This window comes from Acanthopagrus latus, chromosome 2 (genome assembly GCF_904848185.1).
Source record: "Acanthopagrus latus isolate v.2019 chromosome 2, fAcaLat1.1, whole genome shotgun sequence".
Lineage (NCBI taxonomy): Eukaryota > Metazoa > Chordata > Actinopteri > Spariformes > Sparidae > Acanthopagrus > Acanthopagrus latus.
The window spans coordinates 12,748,771-12,768,710 of record NC_051040.1 but is presented as its reverse complement, the minus strand read 5'-3'; the positions used below and the strand labels follow the sequence as shown (position 1 = coordinate 12,768,710).

Sequence of the window (19,940 nt, the reverse complement as noted above, 5' to 3'; positions counted from 1 at the left end):
GTGTGACTGAATTGTATGTCTCTACTAGGTCACGTATCCGGCGAGAGCTCTTCATAGAGGAGATCCAGGCAGCTGGAGGGGTAGGGCCTGGCAGTGAGGGGGGCTCCCCTTCCCTCCGCGGGTCCAAATCAGGAGAAGGGGACAGCTGTGATGGGACTGAATCTGAGGGCACAGTGGAGACGCGCCAGGGACTTGGCCTTGGCCTGGAGGATCACAGAGGAGCATGCAAAGACCACGACATGGAGGCTGAGTCTGAGGCAGGGGGCTCTAATAACTCCCCTGCCGAGCTAGACTGCACCACCTCAGGCTTAGCCGGGCCAGGATCCAGCTGTGGACAGGCTGGACTGGGGCTCTTCAGCCTCACAGAGGCTTCCTCCAGTAGCTCTGCCTCTAGTACTAACATCCCAGCCTCTGGCCCTGCCAGAAACCCCAGGGACAACAATCTGCGCAAGAAGAAAGCAGCCAATCTCAATAACATCATCCACAGGCTGGAGAAGGCTGCCAGCAAAGAGGATCCCTCAGAGTGGGAGTTCTAGCTCCCCCTGACCATCCTTCATCCCTCTTGTCTCATAACCTCACGACCTCTAACCTTGGACCCCTCCTGCTCTGTTCCAGTTGGAGAGTGGACACAGCCAAAGTCAAGCTCAGCAGCCATTTTTATTACATAGAAGCTTTCCCAAAAGAGGAAAGAAACAAAGAGTGGTTGGAAAAACCCTTAAAAGAAGATTTACTGAATACTTAGAAGAACAAAATAAGAGAACTTGGGTGTCTCTCCTTTTTTTTTAAAACTGAGTTTTGTTTTTGTACTGAGAAAAGCACTTAGCCGTCCTGCTGGCCTCCGGCCCTGCTGTACCTCCCCCTATCACCAGCCACTGGTGCACCAGACTGGTTAGTCCTGAGCTGGGGTCTGACCCACAGCTGGGGTCGAACCTGGACTCAGTAACACAGGCAAGGCCTGACACAGCAGCTGTCACAGTGATAGACACTGATAGATGATAGATAGAGACAGGAACTCTCTTACAAGAACTCTCACTTTCTTAAAGGAGATTTTTTCCGCTCTTCTTCTCACCTCCCAAGTGTCCACAAACCTCCCCTCACTCAGTGAGACGCCTCATTTTTCACACTGTAGAGTGACTGTTACAAACCCTTTGCCTTTTTCACTCACTGCGTGTGTGTGTGCTTGTTTGTATGTTAGGGGTTGTGTCAGTGTGCACCTGTGTGTTTGTGTGTGTGTGTGTGTGTGTGTGTGCACACCCAAAAGGGGTGTGTGCGTGCGCGTGTGTGTGTTCTCTTCTCAATGGCAGCATGTTTTCTTTTGTATCTCACTCCTACACTCTCAGAGGGTAGTGGAAGGCCTGCCGGCTGAGCTGCCATGGTTACTGATGTAAGAAAGATGAACTTTGACCTGTTGTGTCCCATATCCTATCCTGCTGACAGCCATGTGATGGCCAGAAGGATCTCTTAATTCCTCACAAACACACGCACTCATCTGAAGAGGAAGGAAGGAAGGAACCCTCTTTTTGCCTCCTTAAACCCTTCTTTTAAGGATGAAGGATGATCTCTTTTTTGTTTTATATTGCAATTTGGTTGCCAATAAGAGATTGCACAGTCTATTGACTCTAAAGAGTACAAAATAGGGAATTTTAGGAAGCATTTTTAATTAGTACAAAATAAGAACAGAAAATAAGAGAATAACGAGTTACTGTTTTTGAAAAAAGAAAAAAACAAATTAGAATGGAATAATGTTGCGTTGTTGAAATACGATACGATGAATTCACGTAGTACTGTAGCTGTCTTGACATGGTGATACTTTACGTGTCTCTTGTTGTTTTTAGGTTGTGCACGTCACAGCTTTACCCAGCACTGGACCTGCTGGGTGTGTGTGTCTGCACCACCAACAAATTTGTTCACAAACACACATCTTTTTATAGGCCAAATCAGGAAGAGTGTGTGTGTATGTTTGTCTGTGTGTGTGTGTGTCCCGTGTGCATTTGTATTTGCCTGCATGTAAGTCAGGGTCGAGGTCAATTCACTCCGAGTTAAATTTAAGAAGTACATTATCAATAACGAACTTTCTGACTGAAAAAAATGGGTTTTAGCGAATAAATTGCAATGTACAGTACTTGATTAATCTGTACTTCTTGTAGATTTCTGTCAAAGTGAATTCACCCCCACCCTGGTGTGAGTAGTCACCACTCTCCTCCAGTCTATCCTGTATCCAGGGATGTAAGTCTTTTGCATTGAATTCTACTGTATACACTACAAATTATAAGGCATATCACCTCCTCCCTGTCCCACACAAGCCCTCAGTGCCTGTCAGCCTACTGCCTCCCCTTTGTGTGTGTGTGTATGTGTGTGTGCGTGCGCGCGTGGGTGGGTGCATGTACACACACGCCTGTCGATACATGCGTGTGCACAAGTGTGTATGTGTGTGTGTGTGTGTTTGCGATTGAGGAGTGTTCAGTGTTTCCAATGAGTTGGGTCATATTTCGTATCTACTTGCACACACTACTAGTGCACAACTGACACCCTTCTTTAAGCTGTTTGATGCGTTACCATTACATTAATCTTCTCACAAAGTAGTGTAATACTATGATTTACTGTAGCTTGGTTTTATTGCTATTTTGCATTTATAGTTTGGTTTTTATTCTGCTTATTTATAGGTGCTGTATTTTTCATTTAATGTCTTATCATTTGAGTTGTCTATTTTTTAAGGGATTATACTGTTCCTGAGGGCAAGTAACATTTTTATTAGACGTATAGACTGCCGGCAGTATTGGTTAATATTTACAAAGATGTACTAGTTCTCATTTGTTTGTATATTCATGAATCCTAAAGTTTAGTGTCATTTCAATAGCTTTGAAAAACGTGTTTGCTACAGTTCATGCTCCCGTAAGCATAAAGCTTTTACCACAACAGTTATGCTCTTAAATTGCTAGCTAGAGAATCAAAGGACATATCAAGATCAGTGAATATATGATAGCATATCTCTTTTCCTGTTTTCTATTCTCCGATTATGTTTTTTTTTTTTTTTTACACTTTTATTTGTGGCTGTTTCTTGGGCAAGCCCAACACTAACGCTCGGCAGGGCATGCAGCTTTCTTTAGATGGAGTTCACCCTCTCATTAATCACATTAACATAATTAACAGGTCCAAATGTATACACTTTGTCGAATAGGTCAAATGAAATTACCTAAACTTGAGAACACATGTTGACTTGAAGGAGGTCATATCTGCCAAATTGAGATTAGAGAAGTGTACCAGCGAGCAGGTGTGCTACGCCAGATTGAACAGATAGCCAGCCTATGATTATGCAGAATTTATATTGCAGTCCGTAACAAAGCACTTATTGGGATCTTACCTTGGACAGGGTCTGTAAACACTACAACAGAGTACGATCCCGGGATCTTGGGACATGTATGCCTTTTAAAAAGAGAAAAAAAAAAAAAAAAGTGGTTGTGAACCAAGCACAGACTCCGCATCCGCATCCTAACACTAAAATTAAAAGATAAGAAAGCTGTATCCATGTTTTCTACTCATACAGCAGCCCCCTTGTTTCAAACTACAGAGAACTGTGTGACAGAGAAGGGCCATTGTCCTGTACAGTTGTAGATATTATGAGTTGGTTTCTATCCAGAATCTCCTCAGTCCATCCTTAAGCCTCCCCTTTCCCTGAATGTACATCCAGATATATTGGCAGCCTGTCAAAACATACCGATAACCTCATTGCTCTGCATTAAGATGCATTAGCCAAAATTGGATTTTCTAATGTATCTCCATAATTGTAAAATTCCACAAACATTCGGCTCTTCCTGTGGACGACTGATGTGAAACATCTGTCTTCTGCAGAGTACTGTGGGCTTATTGCCTTCTGTTGGACTGCTTGGACTGGACAGCCACAGTGTGTTTTATGGTGATGAATAGCTACTGTAAAAGTATAAGCACTTAACCCATTTTGCCATTTTATAGCCAGATCCATCCACTCACCTAAACCACGTGAGATCATCAGATTTGTGCCTTTAACTGCCAAGCAGGGCACCAAACTAGTGATGTCATTAGATGTCGACGACCTCACCTGATTTGTTCGTGATATATCCCGCATCATCTTGATCCAAATTTATTTCTCATCCACTTCATATTGGTACTTTAAAGTTGATCTCGGCTCTCCGGAGAGGGTTGTATATAATCGCTGGAGTGCAGTTGAAAGAGTAAAAGGAGAAAGCAAACTTGTGTATTCTCATGACTGACCTGCGGGCGTGTTCTTTCGGTGCGGGTCTTAATTCAGACAGTTGTTTTCCCACAATGCATTTCTTACGTTGTACATAACCTAACTAGCAGCGAAAGGCCAGAGCATTGAATGAAGGAGGAAGCATGCAGAAACAGCGTACACTGTAATAACACTGAATTTATTCATAGGGCATTTTGTATTTTTCTGTTTGTGTCAGGTTTGCTGTGACATTAATAAACGGCACTACAGGTATTGATAATGACGCGTGCCAATTCTAATGGTTATTTGGAAAAGAGACGTGTAAATACGGTCGATCAAGTAGCTATTGATTCACTATTTGTCACAGTATGCTTTTGTTTTGAAGGCAGGAGGAGAGAAGGGACGATTCAGGACTTTTCCATGATCCACAGATATTTTTCTACAAATTTAAATCAGATGATTCTATACACTGTTGAATAACATTGTAAAGGTGTAACAGATGCTGTATATCATATCATGTTTTCTGAAGTTGTAAAGCTTTACTGTATGATCTGTTGAAGTAGTGGTTATTCATTTGACATATTACTTGTAATGGAAGCCCGAACAGCAGCACTGGTCACCATATTCAGGAAAAAAAAAAAAAGAAAGAAAGAAAAACCTCAGATGTTTTTTGTAATACTTTTAGAATATATCTTATGAAGTGGGTTTTGTAAGGAAACACTTTTCCGAATCAGTGGTGCTGTATGCATAGCACACTCAGTAATACATACACACATAATACAGCACAATACACTCATCCTTTAAACTTTCCCCCACCCCACACTTTTTAACTTTGCGTGCTTTTTATTTTTTTTATTTCACCTCTCACGTTGGCTCCAGCTGTTTTTAAGTCTTAAACCCATTTCCTCTTATCTCTTTTTAGTTATATCATTCATAGCTGTACAGGTTTTATCAGCCAGAGACCCACTCTGGAACAATAAAAAAAAAAAAAAAAAAAAACATTTCAGCGAACGCTCGCAGAAGACTTAAAAAGAGGAAGCAAAAAAGCCAAATAGTGACGTAGTTCTCCACCTCTGTTGAAAGGTTGCTGACAGTTTTATCTTTTTCTTTCTTTTTTTTCTGAACCTTGTGTCGTCGCTTCAGTTTCACCCATAGCTTAAACCACAGTGTAGTCTGACAACCAAATGACCTGGGGAGATCTTCAGCCCTCACCCCCCTCACCCCCTCACCCTCTCCCCTTTTGGAAAGCTTTAAGATGCTTGTTGAGGCTTTAGCGAGTTCAGAGTGTTTTTAGAAGATTTTGTCCAACCTGTCATCAACAATGTGGAAGTAATAATTCTCATAACTTCTCCCACTGCTTTTTTTTTTCTTCTTCTTCTTTTTTTTTTGTGAGTGTGTGTGTGCGTGTACATGTGTGTTGTAGTACAAAAGGCTGCATGACTGTAAAGGGATGGTTAAGATGTTTTTTGGAAGTCGTTTCCCTCGCACTTCTGTCACTCCTGAGATGCTTTTTTCTCCGTCGGGGTCTCCCTCCCTTTCGTTTTTCCTCATGTATCATTGTTTCTTTATCTTTCTATTTACTAAACGTATCATGTTGTTTGTTCTCAGCACTGTAAAACAGTCCCTTCTACAACATTGAAAAGCAATATCACTGTATGAAACGTTCACAATGTATTTGTTATGATTGACATTTGATTCATCATCATTATTATTCACATGCACCCTAGGTGTGATAATTGAAGTAAATCTCTTTTATACAAATACTAAAAGTGTGCTGTGGAAGTTTTTTTCTTTGCAAAAACAATGTTGGAAATGCCTTTTGTTGAAGTGTGTGAAATAAGTATTCTCAGAGAAAGAGGTCAGTTAGAAAGTCAGGAAAGAGGAGACAGTAAGGGGAATCTTTCAGGGGTTTCATGATGTTGGACTCCCTCTGCCATTTACTGCTTCCACAGGTGAGTTACTTTGTTAATAAAAACAAAACATGAAGACAAATGTGAAACCTGAATAAGAAATTAATCTACAAATTGTCCTCGTCCCGACAGGCCGCTATGCAGACTTGCAGGTGGAGTTCTCGTCCGCAGTGTGCACCAGCGCGGAGCAGAAGGAGCTCATCCTGAAGCTGGAGCACGACCTGAGCACCATCCAGGCCATGTCCTCCCTGCAGCGCCCCGACGCAGACGGGTCGGAGGTCAGCAACATGGGGAACATCCCGGAGCCGATCAAAGAGGCCACTGCCATGTTCACCAGTACGTTGTCGAATTAATTAAGTAGGCTGAATGTTTTAATTTATGTCTCGCATTTAAAAAGAAATCAAACCTTCACAGTTTTATTACACAGTAATTCTCTTTGGACACTCGTCTTAAAGGGCAATTCATCCACCCCTTAAGTGATATAAGTGTTATGAATTTTTAAATTAAACCCTTAACTGTGCCTTCAAACAGTAAGTGAAGTGAATTTTGACTTTGAGTTTGACCATCAGACAGTTTAGAGTAAAATAGATGTTTATTGTCATTGTTTCAGAAACAGCAAAACACAGATAGCAGCTCTTCCTTTGACAATATAAATATAAAGAAGTATACTTTTTCAATCTAAAAATTGTAATCATTTTCTATCAATTCGACCCAAACAGCTGTTTGCTGTAGCTGTCAGCCGTCTGATAACAGCTGAGACGGGAGTAGACGCACCGTATGTATTACATGTACAAAAATAAGTAGCATAATGAGGCTGTGTTGCAGTTATACATTATAGTTACTTTGCCAACGATTGCTTGATAACGTTTTGGGTTACGTCGTAAAAATATGACAATTTAAATGTATGTCATATCTGCTGAACACTTGTATCAAACTTTGTCGAGGTAAATTTCCTTCCTTTTGATTTACATTGAAAAAATTAGATGAACATTTTGAGTAAGTTGTTAACTACAAGAGCTAAGTCCCTGGACTTTACAATAAAAAGCAGCAGTATCAAAAGCTTTCACAAAACAAACAGCATCCCACGTGCTGTAGAATACATATTGTTCACCTGGAAAAAAAGGCATTTTGTATTTTTGAAGAAAAATACATTTCATTTGCACTGAAAATGTTTTGAGACGATTAAAAGAAAAAGAGTTGTGAAAATCTAAAGATTCTGTTGCTATACTTTTTTTTTATGTAGGATTAGATATTTTCAATATTTTGGAGTAATCCATAATTATTTAGATTAAAATAAATTTGTTTTGTGATTTGGTGGGTTTTGAAGGGAAAACGGAAAGAAAAACCCAGTGCACTCCTCTGACAGAGGGGTTTAAAAAGCCTTCATCCAAATGGTTATTTCATGCTCTGATGCTTAAAACAAATCTTCAGGGTCACACCCTTCCAATTGAAGACCCTCCCACACTGTCCCAACATTTAGATCCACTGTAACTTTAAAGATTGACGACTGAATAAACAACAGTGTGTGGCAACATGAGCCAACAACCCCAGTACTTTAATCACACATTGATTCAAATATTGCTAAACTCCGATTGTTCTATAGAAGTACGTGACAGCAGCTTTTCCTAATGGAGCCCCACCCACTTTAGACCCATGAGAGAGGCTCAAAAACCAACAGCTGTCATTCGAAATAAGCCAAACTGTTGACAGATGTTTGTTGATGAGGAAACGGATCCATCATAAATTCCTGGTTCAGGTGTTTTGGAACAATTCAGTTGTTCCACCCAGTAGCATCCTGTTTCTGTTCCCCATGTCAGAAATGACAAAATATCATGTGAAGACAGATTATAAACTATTTGTCCTGAAAAGAATGAAGTTAATATTCAGGTTAAACGCTCCATGAATCTGTCATTTTAGTCTCTTTTGAAATTATCTCCCTGCTTTGCTGCTTGTGTGAAATGTCTTTGTTCTCAAAAAGAGGTTGAGAGCACATGATTGTAGCGTCAGTCCTCGCAGGCAAAACAGCAAAGACACTGAAGTCAGCACATCTTCTCTGATTGAAATGAGGTAAACCTGCTGAGCTGAGGCTCTGCAGGGGGGCTGTCTGTTGAAATACTGAAAACCAGCCTGATTAGAAGGGTGTAAGTGCTCCTTTTCTTCCATGTGACAGTCAAGATGGAGTCCAGATTTTAAGTGTTCACTACAGTTAAATAAAACAGATAATAGCCTCAGTTTTGATCACAAAATCCATCTCAGTTGACTTGATTTCAAAATATCGTGAATCATGTCTCCAGGTTCAGGTGTGGGGCCTCATCTGGAGCTTCCTCAGGGTCAGATGGACTCTCTGCTCTCCATCATCTCCAGCCAAAGGGAGAGGTTTCGCTCCCGCAACCAGGAGCTGGAAGCTGTGAGTCACCGTCTCTCTCCCACACTCTATATTCCTGGGTCCTTTTTTTTTTCTGAGGGGAACTGTTTTCCTCATCTGTTTGTTTCCTCTGTTTGCCCTGCAGGAGAGTCGCTCCATGCAGCAGACCATGCAGGCCCTGCAGAGTGAGCTGGACAGCCTGAGAGCCGACAACATCAAGCTCTACGAGAAGATCAAGTTCCTGCAGAGCTACCCTGGCAGAGTGCGTCACTGTGTGTGTGTGTGTGTGTGTGTGTGTGTGTGTGTGTGTGTGTGTGTGTGACTGCATGATGGGACCGTGCTCTACATGAGTAATGTTTCTAATATCATACGTGTGTGTTTTCTCTGTGCTGTAGGCTGGAGGGAGTGATGACACCGTGATGCGTTACTCCTCACAGTACGAGGAGAGACTGGATCCGTTTGCTTCCTTCAGCAGGAAGGTACGGGACACACAAATTAAAACCTTCTCTGAATCTACTCGGGCTGTATCAGTGTCAGATTTGGTCTGCATGATCGTTGTGGCAAAACAAATTCAAATAAATTACCATCACAATACGAGTGTAGGGAGGAACTACTGGTACACAGGAACAAGAACAGTTACTATCAACTTCTACATAACTATTGAAAAGGAAAGACAAGGCGATATTTTGATATTGTTTTGCTGTGAAATTAACACAATATTAAGACATCTAATTGTTTGATATTACGGTTGTCATGAATATCACAATTTGGCGACACCCCGTCGCATCAGACCAGTGGCTCCAACTTCAGGAGCCTTCACCTAAAGTTTTTCTAGTCAGGAGCTCCACATGAAGCCACAAGTCCTGTCTCATATTTTGGGCTTCATTGAAAGTAATTCAGGGAAATGCAAGTTCCTGAATTAGAAGTCTATAAGACATGTTCAAACAAATGACACCACATTTCTCAATAATACGTAACTTACTGAAGCAAATGTTCTGGATACATTTGCAGTATGTAAAATGTAAAAACATTTGCAGGTGCTTTTTTTTTTTTTTTTTTTTTTTTTTTTAATCTGGTACTTGTACAGACTTTCAAAAGTCTGTGTGTTTTTAACTGGGACTAACTACTGTTTGTTTGCAGGAGCGTCAGCGCCGTTACCTGAGCCTCAGCCCCTGGGATAAAGCTACTCTGAGCCTGGTAAGACATAAACACACACTTAACTTTCTGTGTTGGGTACAGCTTCCTGATCCTCGTGTTTTTCGTGTCTCTCAGGGTCGTGGGATTCTCTCCAACAAGATGGCGAGGACCGTTGCTTTCTTCTACACCCTGTTCCTGCATTGTTTGGTCTTCTTGGTGAGTTTCCTGTCGACCCCAGTGATATATTTCTGCCACTGTGTGGTCAGCTGAAAAACATGCAAACTGTGACTTTTTTTTTTTTTTTTTTTTTCAAATTTCAGGTGCTGTACAAGACGGCGTGGAGCGAGAGTATCGGCAGAGACTGCTCCGCTTTCTGTGCTAAAAAGTGAGTGTGTTTTTTTTACTGCAGCTGGATGAATAGAATATGATGTTTTGATAAAAGTTTTTTAATGTTCCTCGCTTCCCTGTTACTTCCCAGGTACGCTGACCATCTCCACCAATTCCACGAGAACGACCAAAACCTTTAGGCTGTCCCACAGAGACGTCACATCTCCCCAGTGAGATGAGGCTGCTTCTACATTCAGCAGCATGCATGTCCTACATAAAAAAAAAAAAAGAAAGTTTACCTAGCCGAGCTCCTGATGAGGACTGAGCTGTGCTTTTCTTCTTCTTGCAGTAGCTGATGTATCCACTAGGGGGCAGTTTAAGCTTGTAAACCTCAAATCAAATGGTTGGTTGATTCAGAATAGCTTCTTCTTGCTTTTATTTGCAGATTCTTGTTCTTATATAAGTTGCAATTGATAAAATAGTTAAACTTTAAGTCAAGATTTCCTCTTATTCTCTTATGATTGTACGTATATGAAGGTGAGAGTGTTTATCTAAGGGACCACAATACTTCAGGTTGTGTTGTGTTTTTTTCTGGATTTAGCTGGAATTTATTAGGATTAGAGAAATTAATCAATAAAGATAAAGTTGATTATTAATTATCAAAGGTGATATGGTTACCATTATAATATATGTTTGATTGGAGACTGTGAAAGGCTGGTTAACAAGGATGAGGTGTTTATTTTAAGGGATTCTGGTGGTGGAACAAAAAAAAATACAGTAGTTATAAGTTTAAGTTTCATTCCTCTGAGATTTGTCCCGCTTGAATTTGACTAACTGGTTAATTAGTAAGTACTGTTAACGGTTTAACGATTTATGTCTTTAGTGCAGAAAATCACCATGTTACTGTCACTTTCTGCTCCTCAGCTGATCGATGAGGGTTTGCAGCAGTGATGTACTTGAAGGTTACTGAGTCTGTGATTCTGTTATTCTTCTGTCAGACCAAGTGCCGTGCATGTTTACCTGCTTCTTTCTATTCTGACTCATTTATTCCAAATAAAGACTATGCAGTGGTTTTTCTTGTGTCGTTTTCAAGATACCTACCATCAAGACGTGCTGTCTGTGTAGCAAAATTATGATACAGCTGGTTCCTCTGTGCCATCGGGCGGTCAAAAGACGAACGTTGCCTGGGGACAGCAGTAGTCATGCTCTTCCTAAATAGGCAATGATGATCACATTTTATTTTGCAAAACGTATTGTTTCATTATGGAAACCTCCTGATAATGGTAAGTCTTTTTTCTTTTTTTTTTTTTTTCTTTTCACAGATTGTCAAAAACAAGTCAAATAACCAAAGACACTACAATCTTCTCTGCAGTATCCGGTATTTACAAAGAAAAAGAATCAGAATCAGAAAAGCTTTATTGCCAAGTACGATTTTACACATACAAGGAATTTGTTGTGGTGATGTTGGTGCATGCATCAAATAATTATTAAGTGAAAATATAACAAATTAACGATATAAACAATTTTTGGGGGGTAAAAGGATAAAAGGAGCAGACCAGCTAGCAAAGGAGAAGGTGAACAGTCAGATATTGTCAGCCAATTAATCCATCCTGTTCAAAAAGTATGAAATATAAATGACCAGAAACGTAGAAGGAGTCAAGTCATTCGAATCAAGTCTTTCACTTCCAAGTCTTAAGTCACGCCCATATTTCTGCTATCTCTGAGCTAATGTTAAATTGAGTTTCCATGTTCTACCAGGACTTGCACACAAGACACCTGGAAAACGGGGAGAAGATGGAGAGGGACCTGACGAGGGCTTCAAAATCAAATGAAAATATCGTGACCATCTTATTCCAGTGAGCTCAGAAAGGTGTTCCCAGCAGCTAGGGGGACTAACATCACTAGGCAGGAGTTAAACTAGTGTCGACACTGGAGCTGCCACCACATGTTAGGAAGAGGATGCTGTTGATTATGATAAGAGAGAGAAACCATGCGAATACTTCAGGAGGGAAAGGGCAGACGTTGCGAAAGCACGATGTCCAGATGAGCACATTGTAATCTGCTGATATACAAGAGGATGGATGCGCAGCTTTGATGCTCACTGAGAATAATGTCAGAAAAGATGCTTAACTTCATTCCCCGTAATCTGGCCTTGTGCTAGTGAAGGGAACCTGCTGGATAATGGTGATGGGGGAGGAAAGAGTGGATTTATAACTTCCTTGCCACCCAGTAGACAACCTGGATGGAGCAGCGCTGCACCGTGGTCCTGTCATTAGAAGAAAAGAAAAAATCCTACAGCTTTCAACAATCACCAGAGCATCAAATCCTATCAGTACGCTGCTGGGAGTAGTCCCCAGTGGATACACTTTTTACTCCTGTTTGAATCAAATTGGCAGAAACGCTCTAGTGCCTGGGTTTTAAAGGTTCATGTCTTCAGTGGGAAAGCGTAGATCTGATGCAGGCAGAGTACCGAGTCACAGTCAGTGCATGTTTTCTGACAATAATTCAACTCGCCTCGACATTTAAACCTCACAGTTTAATTACAACAGCCTCTTCTACATAAGTCATGATGTTAAAGGGACAAATGTGGGCTGATGGCGAGCACTCAGTCAGGAGAGGTCTGTTTAACAGCTGACCCAGGAGGGATGAAAAGGGGGGGGGGAAGCGGCTGACTGACTAATGTCTGCACTGAAACACACACACACACACAGGCAGTGAATGTGCTGATCAGAGTGAGTTGGGCCTCGGCAGTCCCACTGATGGCTGCCTGCGTTTGACTGAATCAGACTGCATTATTCATGAGAGGCCTCCTCTTAAAGAGCGCCTCGGTTCACAGCCATTAAAGACTAACGAGACCGGCAGACACACACACTTCCTCCTCCTCTATCTTAAGCCCCCTTTGGCTTATCAATCAGAGCCGACTCGGAGACATCTCAGCACAATTACAGCCTCCTCCTGCCCTCCAGAGCACCATTCACCTTTAACCCTCAAACTCCTGAGCTCCGTCTCTCTCTCTCTCTCTCTTTCCCTCCAGTATTTTTTTCGACAGCTCCATAAATATTAACAGCCGCCATCTGTGGAATAACAAAAGTCTTAAGTAAGCTTAATGGCCTGAGGTTATTCTTTTACTGCAGTGGATGGGCCATTTCTTGTGGACTTTGATGACAGCACTCTGATGGGTCAGCAATTTCATTTGTGCCATGTCATGTTTATTTTTGAGGGCGTTCCAAGGAGCAGAAGTCATCCCACAGTGCGTGAGACTAACTGCTCTGTAGGAGCATTAAAAGAGCGGAATACTGGATCATTTCAGCATCCTGTCAATGTCTAGATTTTTTCATTTCCACTGCAGGTTCAGCAGAGGGCAGTAAAGTTATGTTTTATTATGAATATGAATTATTTAGCTGACTCCTCTGACTGTAGTCCCTCCTGTCGGTGTCTGCTTCCTCCATTTCCCATACAGATTTTTTTTTATAGGATATAAGATATTTACTACGTCCTTTTAACATTTTTAATGGGACACTGGTGTGGACATTTCTGTTGTCTTCCCCCAGAATCAACTGTGACCCCACCGTTGACTCCAAAAATGGCTTAATAACATTTTTTCATTTGGGATTTCAGGGCCTCCGGAGACTCGGATTACGCCAGATAATCCAAGATAATAAGAGCTATAAGGGCTGCTGTGATTGAGTTTTTTTGTTTTTTGTTTTTTGTTTTTTTTTACATTTTAAAACAAGTCCCCATCTACTTCAGTCGTTTAGAAGAACGCTGGTTTGCTGTAAAGCTCCAGAGATGTTTTCTGAACTACGAGACTTCACCTGACTTTCCATCAGCGTGGAGGTGAGGAGACACTGGCTGAATTATCACTTTTGTGTGAACTTATTCTTTAAGATGTGGAAACTTGAATGTGTTGTTTTGTTTTTCTGATTATCTATAGAGTTGTGCGAACTTGACTGGACCCTCATTCATCTACTCATTGACAAGAGGATTATGTAAACACTCCATATGAATCCAGCTTTAACTCTGCAGGTTCGATCCTCTCCTCCATTCAGAGGAATCCCCTTCATTCATTTCTCTGCGGCTGTTTCAAATCTCATTCAGGGCCTTCACCGAGCTAACACACCATTCAGGATTCCTTTTTCATCTTTGTGTTGCTAAGAATCAGACCATAAACTGCAGAGGACTGTTGCATGGATACAAAGAGAGTGTGTGTGTGTGTGCGTGTGTGAGGAAGGATTGCTCGGGGAGTTTGTTTGGGAGGTGTCATTCATTTTTATTATGCATAAATCATTCAGTAACATATTTTGGCCTCTCAAAATCCCCTTTGGAAATCTCGCTGTTCCCCTTTTCTCTCTCTCTCTCTCTCTCTCTCTCTCTCTCTTGCTCCCTTTCCTCTGTCTGTCTGCATGCAGTCAGTTCACCCCCCATCCGCCTCCCCCCCATGGGTGTTGCTATGGAAACAGGCCTCCTCTGTCAGGTGGCTCCATGCTGAACGCTCCCCGGCGCTCTGATTTGCTCTGACATCGTCTGGCTGAATCACTCGGCCACGTGATCCCGGATCAGCGAGTCTGGATGCTGAACATGGAGCCGGCCTCGCTCTCTCTCTCTCTCTCTCTCTCTCTCTCTCTCTCTCTCTCCCACCCCTGAAGTCTCCTCCCCACCCGGCCTTCCCCTCACCTCATCTGGGGGAAGGTGATAGGAAGTGACGGCTGGTTTTGCATCATGTTAATTCACAGACAAAAGATGTGATTGTACAGTCAGTGTAAGGGGGGGTGGGGCCTCATTAACATATTCAAATAATATAAATCACAGCCTTGTTTCTAAATTAATTAGTCCTGATGGTGTGTTTTTGCTCTCCGGACCTTCTTTAACTGTTTGGTAAACAGCTGGTTTATCGGCTTGACTTGTGACAATTGCTTACAAATGACACATTACTTCTGTTTGGGGCCTTGGAGAGAAACAGATTTTTGTAGAGTCGATTGTAGTTTTTTATGCAGCATTACCCCTCTAAAATCCCAAGAGGGACATTAATTTGTCTGACATGAGAGTTTTAAAACAATATTTTCTCATTTATGTGATAATTACACTTTATAGACATTTAGTCAATGAAGTAACAACAAAAGTAAATATCTGGAAGATCAGGAAAAAACGGTTGACTTTGCAATGATAATGATGATAATCGTCATTTTGCACCTATGGCAGTGGGGACTGATGTAGAGTCAATATCAAGAAAACATGTTAGTATTACCTCTTTCATGACATTTGTGTGTTTTTTAGAGGTGTCCCCGTTAGAAAGATTCTCAGTTTTCACCTTTGGTTCAACACGCGTTCACACAAGCATCGTGAAATCACGGCTTGTTTGGGAGCCAGTCCTGTTCCAAATGTGAAAACCTGAAACCTCCTGTTCTCAAACACTAACAATGGACTTTTATTAAAGAAGGAGGTATGTTGTGTACAGTATCAAAATGTTAAATTTTCAAATTTTCACTATACTTTGGGAGGGCAGCCACGTCTTTCGGAATGAGACTCAAAAATCTACTTTTCTCACAAATAAGACCTTTAAATGTTGAAATTAAAACGCTTGACTTAAGCAAATTCATAAATTCCCAATTTGTGGAGTTGTTTTTAATGAACTAAATGGGCTTTTTGTGGAAAAACACAACGTAATATAATTAAAACCAATTTATAGCAATTATATGTCTGGAAACAGGCATGGAGAAGTGTTTCTTTTTTCTTTTTTTTGTTTTGTTTTAAGTCTTATCTGTCTGTAGGTCGAAAGAAATATCCACACATACCAGAAAGTTCTATCTTGCAAACTGATATACTTCAATTTAGCCTATTTTATTCACAATTTTTACTCTATATCTGTCTTTTAATTAATTGTTGCAGCTCCACTGTAACCATGCTGTGTAATCTATTTTAAAATTACACTAAAAATATGTGTTTCTTGAGTTTTCCTGGAGGAGCCTCTCCTGCTCTCGACTCAGTGACGTGTGTTTCCTTCCTGTTGTCTCCTCGTGTTGTTTACGGTGTCACTGACTGTGTGCTTTACTGAGGGCTATCTTTGGGCTGAGCTCTCGATGACATCATCACACACATCGTGCATCATCTCCTGTCGGCTCTGCAGGGGAGACGCGACCTCAGGTACAGGCTGTCTCTCCCTCTCTCTCTCACACACACACACACACACACACACACACACACACACACACACACGGCTCAGCAGCAGGTCATCTGAGGATTGAAGCTGTTCATTTCTTGTCACCTCAGTTTGAAGAGGTTTGCATGTGACTGACACGCCTGACGGTGTGTGATGAGATCTGACTGGGACTGAAACCAGTGAGAAAGTCCATCCACTCAGGTGAGACATGACGACTGTTTGTTAATCAAGTTTACACAAGTTGGAATATTTTATGAAATGAAAACATTTTTTGCCAATCGATCCTCCTAAATCCTACACACTGGACCTTTAATAAGAGCTCATAGGTAACATGTCAAGTATACAATGCATAAATATTAGGTTGTGTATGGGGTATACATACATATACAGGTGTCCCTGACAGGTTAATGGCAAACAGGTCGTCCAGCGTAATCCAAGTCTCAGGAAGCCCCGACATCATTTGACAAGATGTGCGCTGACTTTAGACCGGCGATAACATTTTTAGTCTGGCAGCCACAGTGATGATTTAGACTTAAAAACAGGTGTAAAAAACATCTTCTGGAGACTTGGAATACACTGGACGAGCTGTATAGAGACATTTTACACTTCCTTCAGTTGTTTTTCATTCCCCATCTACTTCAGTTGTTTAGGAAAACGCTGCAGCGCTGTTTTGCTGTGACGCTCCAGAAATGTTTTGTTGACTACGAAACTGAGCAGGTTTTCATGTTTGGGCGAACTTGTCCTTCCAACTCATTAATCTGTCACCCCAGCTGGGCCTCCTGGACTGTGCTGTTTAAATGTGGAGCTGATTTTTGCTCCGAGCTCTCTTCCTCTTCCCGTCTTCAAACAATAGATGTTAAATCAAAAAGGTTTGTCAGTGGTGTAGTGTTGGCCCGCATCTGTGACTCACCTCTCTTGAAAGTGTACGTCCTGTCAGATACTTTTGTTTTGTTCCTCATTTCACATCATTTCCTGTTCAGATTCTTCCTTTTTTTAATGTCTCTGTTCCTTCTCTGGAAAATAATTAACCGTGTTTTGTGTAGAGCTTCAGGTTACATTGTTTTTATTCTTCCCATCGGTAAATAATTTCCCAAAAAGCAGGCTGCAGCTATGATCTGAGTCTACCTGACGTTGAATGCCGTCTTCAAAGGCGGGTTGTCAGTGTGCTTTCCTGGTCAGGAACCAGCGAGGGGCAGTTTCTTATTAAAGCCTGCTGACACATTGATCCTAGAACAGCCTCAGGAGGCCAATCTCCATCTCAACCACTTTAGATGCTTTCACAGGAAATCAGCTCAAAGCATCTTTTTTCCTCTCTTTTGTCTTTCAGCTGCCCCCTCCCTCCTGTTCTCACCTCTCTGCGGTCTAAATGAGGTATATATTTGAACTTCCGATCAATGATACCCACAGAGGAGGCCGTGTTGTTTGCGTTATGGGTTGCTGCTCTGCCATCGAACTGTATTGTTTGTCTGCACAGAGGAAGGTTTCCCTCAAGGAGTGAATTAGCGACCTTTAGGGGTGAGATGGGAGTAATTAAGAAAGAACGATATGGTAAGTTGATGTCTGAATGGAGGGATTTGGATGTAGAAGTGAAGGTGATGTGGGAGAGATAGTGGCGGCTCTGTGGACGACTCGGAGGTTGAGGCGGCGGCCCCTGCCCCCTCGAGGCTCATGTCGATTCATCCTTCCGGCAGGAAGTGTGTGAGGATCAATAAGGAGTGAGGGTCTCTGGAGGGAGATGCAGAGAGAGCCCTCGCCCAGCCCACGTCTCTTTTGGTTTCATTATGCTGCTCTGAGCTCCAGTTTGGGTTTGAGAATTATCAGCTTACATGTCTTTTGACTTACTTGAGTATTTCCATTTTATGCTGCTTTTGGGCAACACAGCATTTTTTTTTACACAAATAGTTTGCAGGTACTTGTTTTTTTTACATAGAAACAACAAGCTTATCTGATATGATGCATTATTATATTACTAATCTACACAGTGGTATTTAAAGCATCTAACAGGAACATTAAAGTAACAGCTTCTAAATCATGCTGATGGTTCACTGTGTTGTAATGAATGTAGTGAATAGTGTCTCTGTCTCAGCCTCTCTGCCCTCCATCTCTTGTTTCTGCTCTATGTGACTTCAGTGACAACATTGTTATGATGTCTTGAGTTTTGTTTGTAGTCAGCACCTACATTACGTCTGACAAACTGTTACAGACCTGGGATCTGTGTTAACAACTCCGGTGTTGCACTCAGAAACTGTGGGGGGCGCCAAATCGCACAAAATGCCAATTTCTACATAATGTTGCTTTAAGATGTAAAGTAACATACATTTTGAATTATTGATAATTGAGAAGAAATTATACACAACCTGGTTGGATTTGCATTTATATTTGACAATGACATGTTTGCTTGTTTATTTCACAAGTACAGTGCACAGTGTCTATGAGCTATTTTACATCTGTGGTCCCTGGGAGGGAGAGAGAGATAACATGTCTGTTCACAAAATTAAATAGGAATAAACAGCAAAAACAACAAGAAGATGCAAACAAAAACGTTAAAACACTAGGACAATATGTATAGTGTTTCCTAAGACGAGGTCCAAAGACCACCTTGTTGTTGAAAAGGAAGAAGTTTCCTTAAAAGTGTACAAATTAGTAACAGGGGATACTTACTGTTAATTATTTAACAATATGTCATTAGATCGCACTATAATCTCCTCCTTTTGACTCACAGACAGTCACAACAAACAGTCAAAGTCTTGAGGCGGGACCTCCCATCTGAAGCTGATCTGCTCTACATTAAGGCTTCATGAATCTCTGAGCTGCTTCCTTGAAGACCCTCGAGTAGAGAGGACATCAAACCCACTGGCAACGTTTCAATCACATGCCTTCATTTAATCATTCGTCTCCTGCTAATCATTACATGGATCGGTTAGAGCTGCTTAACAGCTGAGAAAAACGGTTTGCAAAACAAGATCACACAGTCCGCCGGCTTGGATTGAAAACAGTTGAGCGGCCGGTTTAAGAGGAAGCGCTCAGATTAGAGGCGCTGACCTTCAGGAGCAGCTCGTCCTGTCCCACTACCACCTGCCTGCAGCCTGACCAAGTTATTATTTTAGCCCTCAGCCCCACCACGAAGCCACGGAGTCAATCCTCTCACAGAGGATTAGTAGTGAAGGTGTGCCACGCTAGAGCCACTAGCACAGTCTAAGTCTCATTGGCCAAACAACATGTGTGTAATGGTGTCAGATGGTATAATGATAGTAAGAAATAATACAAGTGAAATAAAACCCCAATAACATACTATTGTCATTATCATAACATCTGCCACCATCATGATAATAACTGCAAATGGTGTCATTCAGTGTAAAGATGTCAGTGTTGATTCTAGATCAAAACATGGCAATTTAGCTAATGTTTTAAAATATATAGGAGCGGTGACATCATGCTGAGACACTTTCTTTGTCTCAAATTTATAGTTTCTCATCGCAGAGCCTCAAAATGAAGCTTCAAACTGGTAGTGATTGTCTCCTTTAAAGCTACAATATTAACCCTTTATGTTAAACCCTCGGCGGAGGTAAAAGTATTCTCGAGTAAAAGTGGTGATACCACAGTGTGAAAGGATTTGAGTTGGAAGTCGCTGTTGATGTAGACAGTTAAAATACTCAGAGGAATGGGCCGCCGTGAAATGAAAATTGCAAATTGATCTCAAAAGACGTTTTTTGCACCTTTTTTACACCAAAATCTTTAATGTAGCCATGCTGAGGGTGTAAATAACATCTTTTCAGGTCAGTCAAGGGTCTCTGGGTTTAGAGCCGTTTTACGTTTTTCGCTTTGTTGTTTCTTTTT

The 19,940-nt window shown here is 41.4% G+C and overlaps 1 protein-coding gene across 4 annotated transcripts in view; it reads left to right on the top strand.

Moving 5' to 3' along the window:
- cux1b (cut-like homeobox 1b) overlaps positions 1 to 11,020 on the top strand; it is a 67,180-nt gene extending 56,160 nt beyond the window's left edge. For 2 of the 4 annotated variants that reach the window (XM_037121283.1, XM_037121292.1), the window contains one exon: positions 29 to 536. In XM_037121283.1, coding sequence (XP_036977178.1) covers positions 29 to 536 — 508 coding nt within the window. Of the gene's footprint in view, positions 1 to 28; positions 5,977 to 6,249; positions 6,454 to 8,411; positions 8,525 to 8,627; positions 8,745 to 8,877; positions 8,962 to 9,622; positions 9,680 to 9,754; positions 9,836 to 9,939; positions 10,005 to 10,097 lie in introns of those variants that run through there. The other 2 variants (XM_037121302.1, XM_037121278.1) reach the window with 2 other exon arrangements.
- Positions 11,021 to 19,940: the final 8,920 nt, after the last annotated feature.